Source organism: Polypterus senegalus, chromosome 8 (assembly GCF_016835505.1).
Source record: "Polypterus senegalus isolate Bchr_013 chromosome 8, ASM1683550v1, whole genome shotgun sequence".
Taxonomy (NCBI): domain Eukaryota; kingdom Metazoa; phylum Chordata; class Cladistia; order Polypteriformes; family Polypteridae; genus Polypterus; species Polypterus senegalus.
This window is the reverse complement of record NC_053161.1, coordinates 73775522-73799849: the sequence shown is the minus strand read 5'-3', so window position 1 is coordinate 73799849 and position 24328 is coordinate 73775522. Positions and strand designations below refer to the sequence as shown.

Below are 24328 nucleotides of genomic sequence, written 5' to 3'. Positions count from 1 at the left end.
TTCTCCTTTTTTTTTTTAAATTTAACATCAAAAGTTTGTTAAATATGGTTTGGGAACTTGTGGGTTCTTATATCTCATCAGACCAAAATATCCTGTGTAATTAAGCATTTTGCAGGCAAGTTTGAAATTGTCAGAAAGAGGATTATTGCCTCCAAATACACAGTTGTTGTCCTCTACTGGAAAATAGTGGTCTTTGTAGGTTAGCCAGGAATGGCTGACCCAATTAGAGGAACTTGGGCATCTCGGGGTCTTACTGAAGACTAAGAGTAAAGATCATGCAGACAACCAAGGACTTTGTGCAGTAATGGCTGCTGTTTTGCAAAGGTTGTAATAGATTTCCTTCATAATGCAGGAACTAAGACCAACCCTAGACTAAGTATATCGAACTCAACACCGACTGGCTGGATCTGGCCCTTGGACCTTTTTAATGCAGCCCACATCTTCAAGATTCAGAACAAGTTACAGTACCACTAACCTGGGATTAAAATGAAAATGGACTGCTTATAATGTCCTGACAAGAAAAAGTGAAATGAAAATGAGACTCTACACTGCATAAATAAACTTTACTGTTTTAACAAGGTACAAAAGATGTGGCCATCTCACAAAGGAAATGCTAACTTGATTTAACATAAACCGTTGCATTCACTTTTTGAAGCTGCATAGAAGTCAGTGCTGGCAACTGGTCTTTCCGTTGCTGCTTCCGCACCATGCAATTTTTGCGTTTTCCTTCATTTGATTGTTTTATGTGGATAGAAAATACATTTGCATTTATTCACCAGTAACATGCAATCACAATCTGTTTCTAACTCAGAATACAGTCTGTGTGCTCCATCACCAGCACATTTACAGTACAGTGGAACCTCGGTTTGCGAGCATAATTCGTTTCGGAAACGTGCTTGCAATCCAAAACACTCGTATATCAAAGCGAATTTCCCCATAAGAAATAATGGAAACTCAGATGATTCGTTCCACAACCCAGAACTATTCATATAAAAATGATTAATACAAAATATAAAGTAAAATACATAATACAAATTAACCTGCACTTTACCTTTAAAAAGAATCATGGCTGGTGTGAGTTTCTAAACTCATGTGGGATTCCACCCAACAGGACAACACGCGGAAGAGTGTCCCAAAGCAATCGCAGTCTCCCAGCGCTGTATAAGCGCATTCAAAAAGATTGCAGACATGCTATAAGCGCCTGTCGTCAATGGGTCATACAAGGAATATTATAAAGATCCCGCTGCAATAAATAACAGCGCTGTTGCTGTTTCAAGCTGAATAAAGCTAGTTTTAAAGTACTGAGACTCAGCTTCGTGTTTTGGGGAGCAAGATGGGGACTTGCACTTCACAGCGCACACACACACAGTCACAATGCTGTAGTAAACAGAGAGACGGGCTGGGCGAGCAAGATAAGGAGAGAGAGAGAGACGCGCTGTAAACCGAGAGACGCGCTGGGCGAGCAAGCAAGCAAGATAAGGAGAGAGAGAGATGCGCTGGGCAAGCGAGCGAGATAAGAAGAGAGAGAGAAGAACCATCAGCTCAGCTGTGATCACATGACGCTCAGCAGACAAAGTGTATCCATACTGCTCGTATTGCAAGACATTGCTCGTTTATCAAGTCAAAATTTATTAAAAATTTTTGCTCGTCTTGCAAAACACTCGTAAACCAAGTTACTCGTAAACCGAGGTTCCACTGTATATCTGTTTTTTAAGGAGGCAGGTGCCATCGATTGTGTTGCATGGAATAATGCTGGTGCAAACAGATATGTTGCTTTAGCAACAAATTCTCGCTTGTGTCCGGACTGCCACTCTCTCTTACGCTTTATGTGCTGACCAGGGCACCCTTTGCACTTTCGTATTTGGAAGACAACTGTACTAAGCTATACGGAAGCACTCTTCTGGTAAACATCCTTCTTTCTTTATTTTCTTCAGGTGCACGTTTGTAGTATTACCATTGTTTTATACCTTTGTCCTTATTTACAAGCCTGTCCTTTTATCTTCTCTTCCACTCTTGTCATTCATGCAGACTTTTGGATACATACTCATACAGTACATAGATTTTTCTTTCTGCTTTTTCCTTTATTGGCAGTAGACTGCCATTTTGAGTGCTTTTAGGATCATTGATTTGCTTGTTATAAAACTTCAGAATATGAGTAATCAAATAATTCCAATGCTAGAGTTCTTCCTAAGAGCTGCACTGATCATCATATACAGTACTTTTCAGCTTTAGCATTTCTTGACCAGCATAACATATCTAATATATGTAGCATATTTATTACATGTATATTATGCAAGGTTTATATTACTGTTGTACTTATTGTTATATTATTATGAACAATTTCTGAAAATTATACAAGGCCCCCAGTCATACAATGTAATCGTTATGTGTGTCCTTCAGTTAAACATATTATTATTTACATTTTAAAGCTGGTATTCTGTTTGTAAAATGGAACTAACACCAATCAACCAACCTACCCATATTTTTTATATTGTTATATATTTATGTTATTTGTATTTACATATTTTGCAAACACAATATACTCAGTTTCTAACATGTTCATTGTATTCATGTACTTGACATCTGTAGTAAACTGCTAGTTTTCTTTGGCATCATTTATTAAAAATGGGTGGAGGGGATGGGACAGGGATCATTTACAGCTTCGCCTAGGGTAGTAAAAATGCTGTCCCTGGAGCTGCCATCATCTTTTCTACTCAATGAAGATTTTGTCTCTATGGCTGTTGGTATATTTCCAATCCTGCAGCAAAGTCCAAGGGTAAAAAAGGCAATAAAGACAGTTTTAAGACAGAGATGAGGCAGAGTGTGCAATTGTGATAAACAGTGGTATACCAGTGTGTCGTGTTTGTAAAGAAAATATGGGAAGAGTTGTTTGTTGATATATTAACGCCTCACGTCGGATATTCAAAGTTTTATTTTTGGCACTCAATAAAATTTAATTTGACACCCTGCCTTAGACCCATCCTGTTAATATACCATTCACCTCCCCAGTCACACTCACCTTCATGAGCACTTGGTTGTGGCATGAACCTGCTGCGGTGATTTGGGCATGTAATGAATATGGTCCCCGGTACAAGGGAACACTGAGAATCCACAGGAAAAATTGAATTTTTTGACTAGGTTTGAAGTCCCTAAAAATTTGACATCTGCAGTTTTTTTTTACTGCTGTGTTGTACAATTACTTAAAGGCCATGTTTAAAATTAGTAATGGTAAAAGAAGTATGGTAGCAGTGAGAAATGAGATTTTTGGCATTTTTGCCCTTCACGTTTTTCTATCATGAATTTTAAGGCAGAGATAAAATTTTAGTAATTCACCAATGTGTAAAACCACATGAAACTTAGTGTATCTGAAATTACTGGTAGCTTTTATTAATTGCAGTAAAATACAGTGGCAAATATTATATCTCTCAATATTAGCCTGTCATATTTTTTTACCCTGGTGCCTTATGTAATATCAATTATGGTTACTGCCCATAATAAACAACTGACCAAAATTCAACATATGTCATATTTTTAAATGCCAAAAATAATTTTATATATTCAGCATGTTGTAAGGCTTTCGTTGTCTTACTGTACCCGTGACTCATAAATTCCAATGTAAAATGTCAGTGCAGGCAAGTTTTTTTTTTTTTTTTTAGAATTTATAGAAAACACTTGACCTAAAAACACAATTTAGCACATCATATACATATAGAGTATATCATCTTTGTGTAGAAATAGCTTTTACATGAGAAATGACAAACTTATTTTTTAAGGCCTGGAATGACCAACTTTGTTGTATCCTCTATATGTCATTAAGGCTGCAATAAGTGTCACAACTTTGGAAAACATTGTGCATTATTCCTGTTACAAAGAAGGCAGGTGCCTATTCACCTAATGACTACAGACCACTTGAATCTCGGATCATGAAGATCTTTGAGAAGCTGGTCCTGGACTATATGAGTAATGTTGAGGTAGACCACCTGGATCCACTGCAGCTTGCCTAACATACAAAGATTGGAGTGGAGGATTCAATTATCTATCTTCACCATAAGACTTATTCTTACCTGGACAAAGCTGGCAGCACTGTGAGGATTTTATTTTGTGATTTATTTAATGCTTTCAGTACCATCCCTATTAAGGGGTAGGCTCGGATATGTGCACATGGATGAGCCTATTAGATCCTGGATAATAGACTGTCTCTGATATGTATATTTAACTATAACACTAGATCATGCCACTTGCCACATTTATTTGATGATTCACTTATATGGGTTCAGACAGAGTATAGGAGTCAGGCAAAGAACATACCTTTGTGGTGCAGAAAGAATTATCTGTAACTTAACATCAGCAAAAACAAGGAATTGGCTGTTGACTATCAACTGTACCAAAGAGCCTTTATGCTTGGTTACTATTCAGAGCCAACTTGTGTAGGTGGACGCACTTTGGGGCGTCCACATCAATGACAGGCTGGACTGGTCTCGTAAAACAGAGGAACTATATTAAAAATTACATATTCTACAACTCTGTTACGGCCAGTGTGATTTTTCTTCTCTGTTGTTTACTGGGCTGGTTAACAACACTTCTAGAGAGTCCCACTTAATTAACAACCTAATTAAAAAGAAAGGCTCAGTTATGGGGCACACTGTCAACCCCCTGGATATGGCAGCAAAGGAGAGGAAAAAAACAGTTCCATTATGAGCAATGCTGCACTTCCTCTTTCAGGCACACGGAATACAGTAGACCCCTGCGAAGTCGCAGTTCATGGTTCGTGTACTTGGCCGTTCTCTGATTTTTTTTCTTAGAACCTAACTATTTTTCGTGGCAATACTGTGCTGTAGAGAACAGGAAGCAACCGCTGAGGGAAACACAGTTTGAGATGGTGAAAGTATCCAATCCAAGAGCGTTATTCATTTCTCCTTGCTGCTGATTGACTGCTGCCATGTGACACATCTGTTGGTGAGTGGGTTTACCACCGCTGAGGGAAACGCGGTTTGGAATGGTGAAAGTTGCCAATCCAAGAGCATTATTCGTTTCTCCTTGCTTATGATTGACTGCTGCTTTGTGACATGTCTCCAGGGGCCTTATGCATAAACAGTGCGTACGCACAGAAATGTTGCGTAAGAACGTTTCCACGTTCAAATCGTGATGTATAAAACCTACACTTGGCGTAAAGCCACGCACTTTTCACATACTCTGTCGTACGCAAGTTCTCCGCTCGGTTTTGCAGACTGGCGGTACCCAGCGTCAAAGCAGTGCTACTGTTTTTGTGTGGTTACCCTTTATTTCTTAGAACCACATTTCTTATAAATACACTGAAACTAACCACATATTGTTTATTAGTGTAATGCATCTGACTGTAGATTATTTGTAACAATATAATGGTCCAGGGAATAGCCATAGTATTCCAAATACCATAACTGCTTTAGTGTTGTTACTCTCACTGCACCGTCTTCTTCTTCTTTTTCTTCTTTTGGCTGCTCCCTTTAAGGGTTGCCACAGCGGATCATCTTTTTCCATATAACTCTCACTGCACCACTCGGAGTATTTATATCACTGTATCTGAGTGGGGAATCGCAGCAGCAGCTGAACGGAAAGAGAATTATCGGTATACAGCATCAGGCACACACTGCCAAAGCCACAGCAAAACGTTTCAAAGCCTTTCCTGTATGGACTTCGTGGTTCAGAAACCGTTTCATCCCAAGAACTATAAACGCACCCAATCAAGTGCTCCTTGTAGAACTGTTTGTACTTATAAGTACAATTACCCCACTGTAAACTTGCACTACAGTTATAATATTACACAACCTGCGCCACTTTATAAAGTGTGTATTTACATATGATGACGATATCATTTTTAAGATGAAATGCAGCAAAATATGTTGATTATATTATACAGATCACTTATTGTTCCTGCCTTGCGCACTGTATATTTGCTGAGGCTGGAGCGACACTGGAAGGATAGATGGATAGAATAATTAAACACATACTATGAAGATATTTCAATGTACCTTAAAAGTTTTGAAGAATTGTCGTTGTAAGCTTACAGATGGCTTAACGTCTATTACAGAGCTGATTGTGTGGCGATTGGGTATTTGGGGAAAGAAAAGTAAGGACAGGAATTGCAGGTTAGTACGTTTGAAAGAGACAGTACTGCTACAATAAATTATTTAATCGAAGGTCGGCAGCAGCATCTTGTGTGAGACATGACCAATCACTGAGCCATCGTGTTCCCATGTTTAATAACATGCTTTCATTCCAATCATCATGAAAATGATATCACGTATACATCTCAGTATTTTAATTATTCAGAGAGCTGTAATATTTCGAATGTAATGGATTCTGTGTCCTATCGGAGAAAGAGAAAGAACGGAAGCACGTAGTGATTCACACACATAGAGCACATTGAAGATCAAATACAAAACAAAGCATTTAACGTGCTACTTTAGTTACGATGGGATTTGAGAAACTAGTAAATTAAATGAATTTAAGATGAAGTTTATGATCTACTTAATGACAAAATAAACTACATGATTAAAGTGGAAATTTCGAGATTAAAGTTGACATTTCGTTCTTTTTTCCCCACTGTGTGCCTATTTTTTTTTTGTCTGTACCCTAATAAGCTCAGACAGTGGGCTACAACTCGCATTTTCACGGCGACTTTGATATGTGACTTCTTTTTTTATTCTGGCACTGTGTGACTTTGTGAACTTGAGCTTTCAAGTTTCTCCAACACACTATGTCACTCGGTCAACTTCCATTTGTTGATTATACCACTGTTCAAATCAACAAATAATAAGTTTTTCCTTTGCCTTCACTTGGTATTCACTGAAATTCTTATATTTTCCCCCGTACTTTTGCCATTGCCTTTTCACAGAACGCTGAGCTTAAGGGCTTATTTATATTCATTTGCATATTCAAAGAGGCGTAATTCTGGAAGGAGATGGGGTGGGATAGAAGGCGCATGCATGTGCGTTACTTTTCACGCTGACCGGGATTTATGGAGCGGAAGAACACGGAAGTTGGAGTACGCACAGATTCCTGCATCTGGATTTTTCTGTGCGTAAGCATATTTCGGCTTTTGTGCTTACGTCATGTTATAGTGCGAATTCTACGCACACCGTTATGCATGAGGCCCCAGGTGAGTGGGTTTACCACCATGGTTTGGGATGGTGAAAGTAGCCAATCTAAGAGCATCATTCATTTCTCCTTGCTGACTGCTGCTTTGTGACGCGTCTCCAGCTGAGTGTCCTCGTGTTTTCCATTTTGTTATTGTTTTGTTATTCTTAAACGCACATGATGTCTTTGAATCACCCTGCACCTTCTAAGGCTTCTGGAACTAAGCCTAAGAGCCAGAAGAAGTTTAAAACACTCCAGGAGAAGGTTGAACTACTGGATTTGCTGCAGTAGCGCGCCAGTATGGCATTAATGAAAGCACTGTACGCTACATAAAGAAGAACAAAGCAGCGATCTGGAGTACCCTATCTGTAAGTTTCTGTGATAGTGCCAAAAAGGTAACGACCATAAGGAATAAAAATATTGTTAGGATGGAATCTGCCTTGGCACTGTGAATCACCGACTGCGGGAAGAACATCCCCTTGGACGGTAACATCATCCATGAGTAAGCATGGAAATTGTACCAGCAGGTCGCTACAGGAGACAATGTAGAAACTTCCTATCACAATGTTCCTGAAACCTATAAAGAAAAACCAGCACGAAACCCCACCAGAAGAAGACCCGTACAAAGATACGAAGACTCCTGAAGCGCCTGAAGAAGAGGCGCCACCCGAGGAGTTTTAAATCCTGTGCATTGTACTGCACAGCTACTTCATCATCATCATCATCAATATCATTCATCATTGGTGAGTACCCGTACATTTTACAGTATTTAATTAAATGAAATTATGTGTTTACTCTACATATAATAAAGAAAACGACAGCACATACTAAAGAAAACGTGCTTGCATGAATTATAGTACGTATAGCGGTAACATTGGTATTTTACATTCTAGCACCGCGGGAGACATAGCAGTACAATACTGTACAGTAGATGGGTTTACCTTTACATTCTGTTTTTAGGTAATGTATTAAGGTAATTTTTAGGTAATGTATTAATGTATTAAGCTGAGTTTGCAACAAAATTTAAAGTGCTTTAGGGGCATACTGTATTTTGGGTTGAAACTATAAAATAGGCTTTTAAAAGACATTTTTCAACCACATCCAAAAATCACAGTTTTTCACAGTTCGCGGGTGCTCTAGGTGTGTAACCCCTGCGAATTTTGGGGGTGTACTGTACTTTCAGCCAATGAAGTGCATCAAGGAACGCTACTAGGGTTCCTTTATACCAATGTCAATAAGTATGCATAATGCTCCACTGTAACTGGTATGTCAGAGGTTTTCATTTTGGTGTATATTTGAGAGGGTTTGTTATGTAATAATATCATTTGTTTATTTAGCTTCTGTAAAAAATGCAAATTTTCCCATGGGAACAAATGAAGATCTCCCTCTCTCTCTCTCTCTCTCTCTCTCTCTCTCTCTCTCTCTCTCTCTCTCTGATATAGGTATTTTTTAAATCAAATGATCATTCTAAAAACATATTATTATTACACAGGTTGTCTTTAGTATCATACTAAATTTGTTTGGAGATCAGAAACAATTAAGTATTATGTATAAACAAAAATAGAGGAAGTCAGGAAGGGGGCAAATACAGTACTATGAAAAAGTATACCTTGATTGTGAAGAAATAACCTATACATGAAAAATACCACACTTATCCTTTAAACTAACATGTAAAATATTTTGTCTATTTTTCCTTATATGTTTAGTAACGTTATGTTTACTTTTTTTAAAATGAAAATAGTGCATGAAAACTTTTCAACAATTTGGTATGCACTCTCAGTTGAGACCACCTCAGACCTCTTTGGGTTAATTTCGTGGTCATTGATGGACATTGCTTAAATAGGTGGACAGCAGAGTAGAACACTCTCTTTTGTAGCTTCTTTTGTTCCTTTACTCCTTCACTAGCCTTAAAACGGTGGCAGCTTTGGACAGTATTCATACTTAGAAATGAGAAAACTGAATTTTGAATAGTGAACTATCATATCAGGTAATATATCTAACCTTCTCTTGGAGAGTCACATCATTGAGGTATTCTAAGTACTAAAAAAGACTGAAAGCCACCACAGTTTGGAAAATGTTTGGGGATTGCTACAATAACCTTAAACTTTGGAAATTACAAAAAAATATTTGAAAGTAGAAGGTGATGCTTATTTTAAATCCATGATATATGAAGACTGTTTTATGAGAGTCAGAGCTGAACATTACAACAAAAGAGAAAATAAAATAAGCATCAGCGACATTTAAAGGCCTTCATATGATCAGTGACAACAATGTGAAAGACATTTCACCTGCTGAGACTTCTCACATACAGAGAAACTAAACTAATTCTAATGCAGATAGATAAGCAAAACCTCATACACCCAGCTTCAGTCATACAAAAGACTCTGTGCCACCAAAGGTGTTGTAATGTTTAAATTCATGATGTAAGGCAGGTTTTCATCAGAAATAATAATAGCTGGAAAGCATCTGTGTCTGATCCTGTTTCAACAGTACCACTGAAATCCTGTGCTAATCAGCTTGTGCTCCCATATTTGCATTTAGACCCATAGCACTCTGCAAACTGAGAAGTGAAGTATATTAACAAATGAAACCAAAAGGTGGCTAAAGTCAGGATGAATGATTTATACATATAAGACATTTATTTGTAATCCTTTTCCTTTTTTACATTTTAAAGCTTGTTCTGAGGAAATGGTGTGAATTAATTCCTGGAGGAGAATTCAGATGTTTTGTAAAGGAAAACAAACTTATAGGTAATAATACTTTACTTTTTCAGCTCTGTTTAAGACTTTAAAGCGTTATATCACAAAACTTTGACTTTTGACAAATCTAGCATTATTTGATGTATACTGTACAGTGACATCTAATATAGTTATTGTTTAATATGTTCTACTTTCATTTTTTCTGATATTTCAGTAAAAAAAAAAAAAAACAGTAGTACATTTTGGTTACTTATTAAACACACCATGCAGAATTTACTTAAATACTGTATATATTATTTTATTTGTTATTAAAAAGTAACACATTTCATGAAACTGTAGCAAATAAGAGCTTGTAGATATCGGCGTTTCCCAGCCTCGGTCCTGGGGACCCCCTGTGACTGCAGGTTTTTGTTCCATCCAGATTCCTAATCGGTGACAACACCTGATAGCACTGATCTCATTTAATTAGCTGGTATTTTTTTTTTTTATTCGACATTCAGAAAAGCAGAGCAGCATGATTTTTACATTTATAAGACATTTAGAAATATTTCTGCTTTTGCTATAGATATACTCTCTTTTGTTGATTTCATTATATTTTGCCCTTTCTTTGTGCAGTTTTTCCCCTTCGTTGCATCTTATTAATGACAATTAAAAATGAGCAGAGCAGACACAGGGGGGTCACAGGACCGAGGTTGGGTAACACTGTTGTAGATAGTAAAAAGAAAATTCACGTAAATAACCAGCCTACACTTTATTTAGTACCTCTTTATAGTGAACACATTTTCATGATGCCTTGCAAGTATAAGCTGTATTATAGTTGTGTATATGTATATTTTATTTACAATTGGAGCACAGGTAGATTAAGTGACTTGCTTAGTGTCATAAAGTGGGATAAACATTGGGATTGAACAAAAAGCATGTTGCATTAGGCCAGACAGCCTACTGCTTCTGAAATATAGCTTTGCGTTGCTAGCCAATAGATTTCTTTTGGAACTCCGCATTTTGTCTGACAAGGCTTGTTAAAAACATATTTAGTATAAAGATGTTTTCATGTTCTCCTAGTATGTAAGTGTGTGTTTCTTCACATACACGTCCACATTTCAGATTCATAAATGTTAGTTTGATTGGTAACTCTAAACTGGCTGCGTATGAATGAATATGTACTGTGTTAGGCTAGTTTTCTTTTCATGTTTGGTTCCTGCCTTGAACTTGATGATGCCTGTATAGGTTCCTGCTGCAAATGACATGGACTTCAATATTCATTTTCAACAAGTTCCTGAGTAAATAAATATTCTTTTATGTATTTTTTTCTTTCTTTAAGGTATCTCCCAGAGGGACTACACACAATATTATGATCATATTTCCAAGCAGGAAGGTGAACTTTGTAGATCCATTCAAGATTTCTTTAAGGATAACATACAGTATGCATTCCTAGATGAAGACTGTAAGTTGGCAAAGTTCATTTTTATCTCCGTCTGATTTTTTATTTTTTTATTAACTGCTTCTACAAATGAAATACACTGAGAAATTTGGGTAAGGTCATCAATTTGATTTTGGTTGTAATTCAGCTACACTTTGTAATGTATAATCAGCCCTAAAATACAGAAATATAATAAAAAATCCCGATTAAATTCAGAATTCAAAATATATTCTTGGGCCTGTCCTCTTGCTGCCAAGATGAACTCTGCCTCACACAGTCTGAACTATATCAAGCAAATTCAATAATGGTTTGGTGGATGCACTCAAAGTATTTGCAAATTGGAAGTGAATGTCAAAAGTTTGCACCGGCAATAATAAGGGACCTGGAGGAATACTGAAAATGTTTTTGGAGCTACTAAAATTCATTCATTATAGCTGATGCTGTTTTATAAGATAGAAGCAGTTTGTTTCTATTCTATTTTCATATACAGAGTACATTGAAAATTTTACCTTCATGTGCAAGTCAATGTGCAACTTGAATATAATTACCTCAAAACATACTTAAAAGATCGAGTTAATGTTCCCAGTGAAACAAGCAGGATAGTAAATGACAAAAAATTGAATGTAAAGTAAGCAATTGAAATCTGGAGAAATTAGGTGAACGGCTACTCTATGTAAAAACAGATACCTGGGAAAGTATATGAGTTCTACTACTACTTTTTTCAAAGTAACTCCGTTTTTAAGTGAATAAAATACTGTATGTCAGTTTCTAAAATTTGAATGCCTGCATTGTTTTGATCAGAAATATTTAGGTGCAGACTTGATTGTCTTCCTTTCAGTAGAATGACTCCATGATTGTTCACTTGGTGCCTGTAAATTACAAAAATATGTAAGCCTACATGAACTAGTGATTTCATTTACATTGAGTTCATACATTTTAGGTATTTTCTTCACTTATGTTTAATCTAGAAATGTGATATAAACTTATTTTAATATTTTAAATCTTATATAGAAACATTATTTATTGTCTTTCAGTTGTGTTTGATGTCTACAGGGACAGCTCGGTAAGTATTTTAAACATTTTTTCTTTATGGAAAGCACAAGATGGACTAACCAGCTTTGCCTTGTTTAAAATTTATAGGGATGCAGCATTTTGGAGACTGTAACACTTATGCTTCAATTCTGTCTTAAGATATTTAGTAATACTCATGTCTGTAAATAAGAGTTGAGATTGACTACTGTTTTATTTTGTAGTATGGTGAAATAGTTCTCTGATTTGGTACTAACAGATGGTTTGTCTGAAATAAACAATTATTTTTGTATTTTATATGTTTTGTTTCTTTTTTAAATACATTACAGCAGAATTTATATAAAAACCAAGCACTTATTACTATAAAAATTATTTTTTAATAGAAAGACCACATTTCCTAATGTTTTGATATGTGTAATTACTCAAACTCCAGAATGTACCTGAACAGAGCATGTAGTAAATCAGGTTTATTTGATATTTATTTGAGTTTTGTGCTAAGTGAGAAATATTATTAATTGATTTTAATGAGAGGAAACATGTATTTCCATCTTACTTGATTAGCTGCTATATGAACTGTTCCAATATCTGTCAATAGGCCAGTAAACAAGAGCCCGTATAGGAATAATTGATAGTGTTTTGCCTTTAATTTTTTTATTGTTCAAAACCAGAATATTACAGTAGCATTACACAGATCAAACATATTATAGCATACCAGATCCAACCATTTACTTCAAATCAATTAAAATGAAAGCAAAGAAAAAATAAAAATACAAAGAAAAAACAACAGCAGAAAAAAGATAAAAACAAAACAAAAAAAAGATTCAACACCTACCTGTATGAAAAAGAATAATAAGGGACTAAAGAAAATGGAAAAGAGCAAATCCCCTTTATCAATAAATAATAGAACAGTTAATGACATTAGAGAGTCAATAATTAAGACTATTATGCTTTTTCTAAAATAGTATTCTTGAATTCTTGCCATATTTTAAAAAAATGTTTGGAGATATCCTCTAAGAGAGAATTTATTTTTTTCTAATTTGAGGTAAAATAAAACATATCTAGCCCACTGAGCTATAGAAGGTGGGTTAGAATTCTTCCAGTTGAGTGAGGTAATTCTGCATGCTAATAGTGTAGTGTAGGCTATTACAATCGCTTTCTCCCTATGCAAATTAATACCCCCAGGGAGTACACCTAATATTGTTGTTAATGGATTCAGAGTGATTGTAACACCAAGGCTGTTTGATAATGTAAATATTTTGGTCTAAAAATTGTGTTAATTAGTGCATTCTCAAAATGTGGCCCTGTGTTTTTCCATTAAACAAATTGTCAGCATGGAAGGTGCCTGATGGGCCCCATCAAATTGCACACTTTTTTCAGAAATCTTCAATGCCAAACTTCATTTATTTAACCTCAGTGAGTCTGAGGCAGTTGTGACATGCTTCTGTGATCACCAGTTATGTAGTTTGACGGTTTCAACTCAGTGACTCTGTCTAGCCGGTCTGTGACTAACTATGACCAAATCAATGTCAAGTTGTAGGGGTGTATGTGAGAGCTTTCAACCAATGACCACCTATCCAGAATCACTTGTATAATTTAACTACAATGAATATGGAGCACAAGTGTTTCACACATTGAAAATAGGGAGAGGCTTATCCGTTGGACGTCTCGTGTTTTACGTACCACAACAGAACGGAAATAAAAAAGACCGGGATTGTAGCTGAATTTACCTATCAATACTGATTAGGTGTAAAATCCAAGTCTCTCATCAGGTATACTTACTTTTGCACACCATTGTAATTGCTGGAGGTTTCCAAAATAATCAGATTAATAGTTAATTAGATTAAGATTATTGTATTATTCCCTTTCTATCTGGATACTTTTTGCTGATGTTTAGCTGCTATTATTTGGTTATTTTTTAAAAGTAAATTCTGTCTTTTTAAAATATTGAAAAACTTATTTTCAATGCTTTTTTTTTTTTATTATTATTTAGGGTCGGGTATGGCTAATAGACTTCAACCCTTTTGGTGAAGTGACAGATTCACTTTTGTTCACCTGGGAAGAGCTAACTTCAAAATGTCGCCCTCAGGGAGATGATAATGAGGGAAATATTACAGAGGAGGTATGAGGCGCCACTTATGTCAAATTCAGTTTGTAAGAACAAAGCTTGGTGCAGGTTTTTATTACATAAGTTTAATTTTGTGGTTTGGAGGTATTGTATGAGATTCAAAATGGCTACTTATAATATTACTAAAAAAGCAATATGTTACGGTGAGTTTTCTGAATTGAGCCTGTATATCTGTGGGCTTTGCTTTTATTTCAGTGACCCATCTCTCCTCTTTTAAAATAATCCTTACCTATTATGTTGTTAAGAGCAGCACAGATTGACATTTCTTACAGTGACTGTTCAAGAATTTGTGTTTGCAGATTCAGAGTACACCTCTAGCACAGAATTGGAAAATGCTTGGTAATTGCTGATAAATCCTAAGTTTGAAGTGAGAACAAAATAAGTAACAGTGCTCTCTACCAAAATATTTTAGTTAACATTACTGTGAAATATGTAGTCAGCATTTCACGAAGATTTTATTCATTTACAAATTTGATGTTCCATAGTAATAATTTGTTGACTTTTTGATATAACAGTTCACAAATAGGAAATTAGTCTGGAGTTCACCACTGTCATTGCTATGGTGTAAACTTAAGTTGACACTAATTTACAGGGATTGAATATCCTGCTGCTACAGGTTATCAATAAAAAGAAACTGGGGATTATTACCAAACTGTTTTTTGATAGACTTATGCTTGAATCTGCATTACTAACACAGGAAATGAGTAATCTTTGCAGCGAAGTTGATTGATTTCACTTAAACTGAAATGGTTTTAAATAAATGTATTTTGTTAAAGGTAAATAAAAACACAGATTCTTCTACCCACTGTAAAAACAAATTGTCTAAGTTAAAGAGTAGAATGCAGTGAAATTGTTTTAATGAAACAGAAAGATTTGCATGGAAAATAACATAATCCACGGATGCCCGCAGACTTGGCATCTTCATTTTCCCAAGACATTAATAGTCATGTACTGAGTATGGGCTAGGACAATGAGGACTGTGACAGTGCAAGTTGGCTCCATGCTCTTGATGCATCCCGGGAGGCCCTAAACATTCCACTATCTATACCGTAACTGAGATGAGCCAGGCAGATGAGGACACATGCATAGCAACAATGGGAAGGTTCAAAAAGATGCCAAAGTGCTTTTATTTAAAACAATCCAAAAACAAATCAGTGTCCAAATTAAAGTGCTCCATCCATTATAAATAATCTATAAAAGCAAGTACAATCATGGAGGTTAAAACAAGTCCAATAAATAATCAGTACAAATGAGGTTAGAATACAGCTGGATTCTTGTCTTTAAAAATCACTTTCTACAGTGGTTTCTTTTGAAACAGACATCTCTCCTGCTTATCCTATTCGGATCTCGCAGCACGGAGAGATGTCAGCCAACAGGCACAGACAACCTTCTTATCGGTTTGTGTCCCTGCCACCCATCCCATGGTGATCCATGGGGTGCCACCGAGCCTCTTTGACTGCCATTCCCTGGCAATGCGGGGGAGTCCCTCCAGAGTAATGTTGCTCCAGCCAAAAGAAGCTGGAGTCCCTTGAGCACTGCCCACATGCTGCTCTCCCAAAGCTCCATTCCTGTTTGTCTGCTTCCTTTAGTCTTGCACCGGCGCCCTCACGCTCCTGCCCTTTTCTCTGTCCTTTCCTTTAACCTCCTTGGCTTCTTGGTTTATTCTTTTTTTTTTTTTTTTCTTCCTTTCTCATTTTCCTTCCATCCTGTATAGGCTCTTTTTAACTCTGTTGCCTAATTGAGTACAAGTGTGAGGAGCAATTTCCTCCCTGGTCCCTTTGAGGCACCTGACTGATCCACCCTCCTATGCATGTGTGTGCAGCACCATCAGCCAGCACCTCAATTAACTGCAGATCGTTATGCACTCACGCACACCTGCACCCCATTGTAGTCCTGCACCCTTATGGAGAAGTGATTATTTATTTAAAACATCGCCCTGCTGGGCCAATCATCCCAAGAACACAAACAACAAGACTGGTATAAAGTACTTAGAGCAGTTTGTTTCGCAGCATTCACAAAAACAGTGTCCAATAAATGTATAGTGCAGTTTAATAAATTCATAAAAATTAGTGTTCTGGTGGGAGTTAAAGCCAATAAGTACAGTAAATAGAGCAAAAAGAATATTCAAGGTTAAATCTTGAACACAAAGTTAAAACCCGGTAGATCCCTCTCTTGTCTCCACTGCTCATTCCCTTGGGCGTGGCCTTCCATCTTTCAATTTTCGTTCCAACCTCCTCAGCCGGTAACCCACTATGACACCCAAAGCACAGTCCCACCACTATTCCTCGCTGTTCGTGAGATGACCCTCAAAGTCATCAGCCACTCTGCCCCCTCTAATGTTCGGCAGGACCATCCCTGGAGGACCAGTCCTCTCGGCCCCATCAGGGCCATCCCACCACTTTGCTGATTTTTCCTGATTTCCTGATTTTTTTCTTACCGATCATTCACAACTTTCTCCTTAGATTTTTCTCCACTTTTTTCTTTATCTCACTCTCTGTTCTCTTTCTTCCTTTCTCTCTCCCCTGTATGTCCTACTCAGGTTCCTTTTTATACTTTAGTGGACGTAGGTGCTTCCTATAACAACCCACGGATTATCAATGAGTAATGACTAGCATAATTGTGTTTGCATGTGAACAAGCGATCAGCCATTTTCCACATTAAACACCCTGCAGTTGCACATGCTTGCACCAGCAGCACACACCCATAAACCTGAGCTGCATTCTATCAATAAACAGTTGTGCACTGCCACATTCCTCAGTCATGCATTACCACATCAAGGCAAATAGAGTAAGGAAGCAGTTTCAAACATTTTCTTCTTATACTATGTGATGTGGGGAAGTAAATTGTTCAAAGGTTTCAGGTTTATCTCTCCGTACAGCAGATCATTAAATGTTGGAAGCAATGAAACAAATATAGTTGAAAAGCATTTTTAGACACCAGTGTTCTCTGTGTAGATTTTCAGTTACTTGTATAAAGCACAACATATCTGCAATAAAACTCAAATGCATCAGTTGGAGGTTGAAAGACTGAACCATTCTTTTCAGATTGATGCTATATTAATCAAACCTAATTTAAAAGTACTTATGAAATCTTATTTTAGTTAAAAAGATGGACATGTAGTTTCTGTTTTTTAGTTTTGTTTTCTTAATTTATTCAGGCAAACAAAACTTCAGTGCTTAGGCTTCACTGTACATTCTAAAAAATAATTTATTTTCACATTAGTTATGCTTTTTCTGTACAATACCTAAGCTCACATTAATGATGATAGTCAGTAAGTTTCACATAATTTTTCTTGTGCCTGTGGAGAAATGTTCTGTTATACAGGCAGTCCCCGGGTTACGTACGAGATAGGGAGTGTAGGTTTGTTCTTAAGTTGAATTTATATGCAAGTCGGAACAGGTACATTATTTTAATAATTGCTATTGTTGACTGACTGTAACCAAGTGCTCTGCCAATGAATGATGGAGTTTCAGCTCTCTCTGACCTTTTTATTATTTCTACTTTATTTTCCATGGTGATGGTTTTTTCTCTTCTTTACTGTATCATCAGCACTTGCATCAGATTTGTGTTTCAGAGACATTGTTGAAGGGTGAAGACAAAAGATTAAGATGAGCTCTTCTGCACAGCACTGTACACGCTATCACAGCAGGAAGGTACCCGTCGTCAGCATGTCTAGTGTATAGACGAGAGACAAGTTCCTGCTATATACATAACAGTAGAAGCAGGCTTGCTATTGAGAATGAATGGGTGCAGTGAGGGGCGATTCACCAGTCGTCCACCACATAGTCACCTCCACTTGCATACAGTATGCTGCCTGCAGCGTCAGTCCACCGAGAGCGAACAGGGTGTGGCCAAAGGCGGGCGGGTAATGAATTGCCCACCACCGCCCCCAGTCAACAGGCAGTCACCCGAGGCACACTACAATGCTCCCCCCCACCGCCCCATTCACCCTCAGTGGCCTCCATTCAGCCACCTCCGGGTCACCACTTGCAGCACCACCAGCTGCCCTCCAAGAATGAACGGGGTAGCCTTTCAAGGGACACTGCAAGGCTGTATGGTGGGCGGGCAGTAGTCCGCCCCATCAAGCCTCTGTCCTGCACACGAGCGCTTGCTTGCACACCCAGTCACCCTCTGATAATGAATGGGGTCCGGTTCATCAACCGGACCTGCTCTAGGGACACTACACTGCGCAAGCAGCGAGACCGCCCCCCTTCATCCACCACTTGCAACGTCCACAGGCCGGTGATGACGGAGCGGCAGTTATTGAGGAGCCTGTGTTGCATGCCCCAGACAGATGAAGGAGCAGCTGTGGCCCCATTCATAAGTCATATGTCGGATGTTCGGAACTTGGGGACTACCTGTAGTAAAACTGCAGTTTTACTGCAATCCTGCTTAAATTTAACATTCGTTAAGTGTCTTGTGTATTTGGTCAAGGCTTTGCTTTTGATGTTTTGTGCAGCACTCTACCAGTGTTTAATGAAAGATATTTTAAAAGGAAATTGTAGAAGTTATTTAGTTGTACAGTACTGGTTATTTGTCCTCAAAATGTTGTGAATAATCAGCCCATGTTAAATGTATGCTTATTTCTGAATCCACTTGCACACTCATTATTGATGGCGACAGATTCTGTCATTGTAGCAATTATGCAAAAGAAGCTTCTACTTTTTTGTGTTTTTTTTTTAAATCAAGGATATGCCTGCATTTCGTTATACCACAAGTGAAGTGACAGTACAGCCAAGCCCCTGTTTGAGTTATCGAATTCCAAGAGATTTTGTGGACCTTTCCACTGGAGAGGATGCCTATAAGCTCATTGACTTTCTCAAACTGGTAAGAACTGTTTTAAGATTGCAGTTATCGACTTTTATAGTGAAATTCAGCTTCTTCAGTAGACGCTCAACATATTCTGTTGACAGTGGCACATTTCCTCTAATGTCTAGCAGAGCTGAGTTATTCAAAGTAATTTATTACAAACTACTATTTACTCCTCTCAAATTTAACTGGATAACATTACTTATTACTTTCTGGAAAATGTTATCACAATACTAATTACAGGCAGCTCCTGGATCATGAAAATACTCTTGAGATTTTATATGCAAGTTGGAACTTGCACTAAAAATGCCTATTATTAGAAATATTGGCAAAAATGCTTAATGATTTAATGGTTTTAAAGCTATTACAAATATAACTGTAAAGTAGTATTACTGTGCTTTAAATCATAAAACACAAGTAATAATTTAAAATTAGCATGAGTGTATATAGATATATATATATATATATATATATATATACACACACACACACACTCAGTGGTATGAAAAACTATTTGCCCCCTTCCTGATTTCTTATTCTTTTGCAAGTTTGTCACACAAAATGTTTCTGATCATCAAACACATTTAACCATTAGTCAAATATAACACAAGTAAACACAAAATGCAGTTTTTAAATGATGGTTTTTATTATTTAGGGAGAAGAAAAAATCCAAACCTACATGGCCCTGTGTGAAAAAGTAATTGCCCCTTGTTAAAAATAACCTAACTGTGGTGTATCACACCTGAGTTCAATTTCCGTAGCCACCCCCAGGCCTGATTACTGCCACACCTGTTTCAATCAAGAAATCACTTAAATAGGAGCTGCCTGACACAGAGAAGTAGACCAAAAGCACCTAAAAAGCTAGACATCATGCCTAGATCCAAAGAAATTCAGGAACAAATGAGAACAGAAGTAATTGAGATCTATCAGTCTGGTAAAGGTTATAAAGCCATTTCTAAAGCTTTGGGACTCCAGCGAACCACAGTGAGAGCCATTATCCACAAATGGCAAAAACATGGAACAGTGGTGAACCTTCCCAGGAGTGGCGGCCGACCAAAATTACCCCAAGAGTGCAGAGACGACTCATCCGAGAGGTCACAAAGACCCCAGGACAACGTCTAAAGAACTGCAGGCCTCAATTAAGGTCAGTGTTCACGACTCCACCATAAGAAAGAGACTGGGCAAAAACGGCCTGCATGGCAGATTTCCAAGACGCAAACCACTGTTAAGCAAGAAGAACATTAGGGCTCGTCTCAATTTTGCTAAGAAACATCTCAATGATTGCCAAGACTTTTGGGACTGATGAGACAAAAGTTGAACTTTTTGGAAGGCAAATGTCCCGTTACATCTGGCGTAAAAGGAACACAGCATTTCAGAAAAGAACATCATACCAACAGTAAAATATGGTGGTGGTAGTGTGATGGTCTGGGGTTGTTTTGCTGCTTCAGGACCTGGAAGGCTTGCTGTGATAGATGGAACCATGAATTCTACTGTCTACCAAAAATCCTGAAGGAGAATGTCCGCCATCTGTTCGTCAACTCAAGCTGAAGCGATCTTGGGTGCTGCAACAGGACAATGACCCAAAACACACCAGCAAATCCACCTCTGAATGGCTGAAGAAAAACAAAATGAAGACTTTGGAGTGGCCTAGTCAAAATCCTGACCTGAATCCAATTGAGATGCTATGGCATGACCTTAAAAAGGCGGTTCATACTAGAAAACCCTCAAATAAAGCTGAATTACAACAATTCTGCAAAGATGAGTGGGCCAAAATTCCTCCAGAGCTGTAAAAGACTCATTGCAAGTTATCGCAAACGCTTGATTGCAGATATTGCTGCTAAGGGTGGCCCAACCAGTTATTAGGTTCAGGGGCAATTACTTTTCACAAAGGGCCATGTAGGTTTGGATTTTTTCTCCCTAAATAATAAAACCATCATTTAAAAACTGCATTTTGTGTTTACTTGTGTTATATTTGACTAATGGTTAAATGTGTTTGATGATCAGAAACATTTTGTGTGACAAACATGCAAAAGAATAAGAAATCAGGAAGGGGGCAAATAGTTTTTCACACCACTGTGTGTGTGTGTGTGTATATGTATATATATATATATATATATATATATATATATATATATATATATATATATATATATATATATATATATATATATATATATAGTTCATATTGATGCAGTACCTCCATAGAATTGGAAAAACCATAATGATGACTTGAAGGCCTCTTAATTTACCTTGTCTGTTACAATGATATTAAACTGAGATGCCATTAAAAAATATAAACATAGAGACATACAGGAACAAACCAGAGTGAATACGCAACATATGTGCTGCTGTAACCTTGAATTCTGTACAGAGGTGCTTTTACCTTGTGCTTGTTGCTGTCAGGAGAAAAATAAATGCAGCCGAAGCCATTGTCGGAGAGTGACTTTAGAAGGTAGATGGATTGATACAAGAAATATATCATAATTTTTATATTAATTTTATGATTAACTCTGGTTTATTTAGGCATAGAGATTAGAAAGGGATAGCCAAGAGTGAGTTTGTAACACATGCCTTTTAACCAGTTATGTTACACGAGTTTGTTGCATTTACACTGTTTATGAAGTTGAAGACATTTTGGATAATTTTAATTAGAAACAAATCTTATACAGCATTGACTTTGGTACACAGGAGTATAATACATGTGGAATACCTGCATACAAATCTTGCCTTGGATTCATGTCTAGTGGCCATGTTTTTCTTTTGAAAAAGTCATATTTCTTTATTTTTATTTAAAGGTCTGCCAGTTCCATTCTCAGAAAGAGAGACATTTTCTGTATTCTGTTTCTTTATGTAATACCCATCTCTGAGGACAGATGGCTCTACCCACCTTAGGGCTTAGGTGTTTCAAACAAGTCACAGTGTTTTATTTAAAATGTGAAATCTTTTTTGTTTTACTTTCTGTATAAACCAAAAACTTTTTTTTCTTGTTTTAGAAGAGGAATCAACAAGGAGAGTCATCTGATGAAGATGTCTAATGTTAAAATGTTGTACACATTTTTTTTTAGTATTCTACATTTGTCAGGTTAATAATATTTCTAAGGATATACATTGGAAAAACTTTTCTATTTTAAGATGATATCTGTAAAGTTTCATTCATTTAAAGAAAATTAACATTTTCTTTAATATTATAAATATTATACATGTATGACCTGTATTTAATTTTCAACCAGTGAAGCAAATGTCATTTAACCGTAAATAACACAAATTGCAAGTTTTTATCTTTATTTCCTTTATCTTTGACATCCTTGACCTTTACAGTGATTACTGACTGCATCTGTGAAAATAATTATTGGGAAAAAATGACTAAACTTAGTGGTTTATGGTTTTGAACAATACATAACTGGAAGAGCTAATACATATGCATAAACAAAATGAATAAAGTCTAAATTGTTAAAGCAACATTTATTATGGATTTTTCAAGCTAATTCTTTGGGTTTATTTAACATAGTATGCAGAGAGGAGCAAAGGGTACCTTTTTGGTCTGACTTTACGCTGATTTGACCACTTGGAGAGGGAAGGGTAAATGAGAGACCTGGAGAAACTCTCCAAAGCAATTTGTGGTGTTTTTTTGTTTTTTGTTTTTTGTTTTTTTTTTTTTTGCGCTTTTGGCCAAAGTTCTTATAGTACTCACTATACAATATTTGAACCATTATGATAACCTGTTTAGCAGCCTTATGACATTTGGGTAGAAACTGTCCCTGAATTTACTGCTGTGAGTGCCAGTGGTCCTGTACCATTTGCATGAAGGGAGGAGTGTACCTTTTGCCTTTCTAAGACCACGTTTCATAGCTCCATATTGATCTTGAGCTGAGCAGGTGCCATATCAGAATGTGATGCAGAGAGTGAGGGTAGACTTCACTGTGCTAGTTATGAAATTAGGGACTAACTTTTATTTTTGAAACGATGCATTATAGTTAAATACAACTTTTTTGTCAGTATTCAGGGACAAATTATTTCCTTTTTTAAAAAGACACTCATTGACTAGACAGAGAATGAACAGCTAAAATGCCAAACAATTTTAACAGTTCACCTGCCAGTGGTATAATTTAAAAAAAAGTGAAAAAGCAGTAGTACAGTATCACTGTTAAGAACTTTGGGAATGTGTTTTTGATAATAAGCTTTGTATAAAGTAAAAGATGTTGTTTGTTTGCTTTCATCTCCTGAAAAGTACTGCACATTTTAAGCTTTTATACAACACATTCTTGTCATTGTGGTTTCCCATCCCAGAAGGCATGTTTTTCTTAGGTATTCAGTCTTTTACCACCTAACAGAAAATTCTGAAAGTCACTTAAGTTCATGATAACAAAGAATCCATCCAGGCACCACTAAAACACAAGGTAACAAATAGACAGGGACATTAGGCTCTGTAAGGGCTGGCATACTCACCCACATACACACCCGCACACCCAATTTAAATTTTCCAGTTAACTTAAATTGCACATTTTTCAGGTTGTGGAATTAAAACTCAAGTACCTGGAGGAAAAGTCAGGCAGACACAGGGAAAACATGCAAACTCGACACATACACACAACAATTGGCCGCTGGCTCTGTAAGACAATAACTGTACCCAGTGTGCTGCCCATCTTTTCAAAGAGTTAACTGGGATATTAGTTAGTGATGAAATGCAATAATTCTTAATGAAATCCATATAGTAGGTACTGTTTACGAACACAATAATACATTTTAGTGTACTTCCAATTTCTTTCCATAGTCACAAAAAGGCATTTGATTCTGGATGAATGTACCTTTTGATGTTTCTAAATCTAGGACTGTTTAAATTTCCATGCGCTCACTGCCTCCAGGTTAAGTTTAAGTTCCTTCTGAATTTTCTTAAGTTTATTTGAAAAAAATAACATTCCATACAAGCATTTCTAACTTTTACAATGAAGAAAATTATTAACAAAACAGAAATCATCCTCTACCCGAGAGAAAGTGAGGAGAGCCAATGGTAAGGGCAAATTTTTAAAAACAACAAAGAAGGGAAAATGTCCTTTTACCCGATATAAATGCATATTAACTATTATTAATTAGATCTTGCCATATTTTAAAAATGTCTAGCCACTCTTTTTA

The 24328-nt window shown here is 36.8% G+C and overlaps 1 protein-coding gene across 1 annotated transcript in view; it reads left to right on the top strand.

The window, feature by feature from the left end:
- Positions 1-24093, top strand: part of cdc123 (cell division cycle 123 homolog (S. cerevisiae)) — a 45799-nt gene extending 21706 nt beyond the window's left edge. The window contains exons 8-13 of the mRNA XM_039761287.1: positions 9791-9866; positions 11137-11259; positions 12270-12298; positions 14255-14383; positions 19079-19216; positions 22192-24093. Coding sequence (XP_039617221.1) covers positions 9791-9866; positions 11137-11259; positions 12270-12298; positions 14255-14383; positions 19079-19216; positions 22192-22233 — 537 coding nt within the window. The 3' untranslated portion in view covers positions 22234-24093. The remainder of the gene's footprint in view (positions 1-9790; positions 9867-11136; positions 11260-12269; positions 12299-14254; positions 14384-19078; positions 19217-22191) is intronic.
- Positions 24094-24328: the final 235 nt, after the last annotated feature.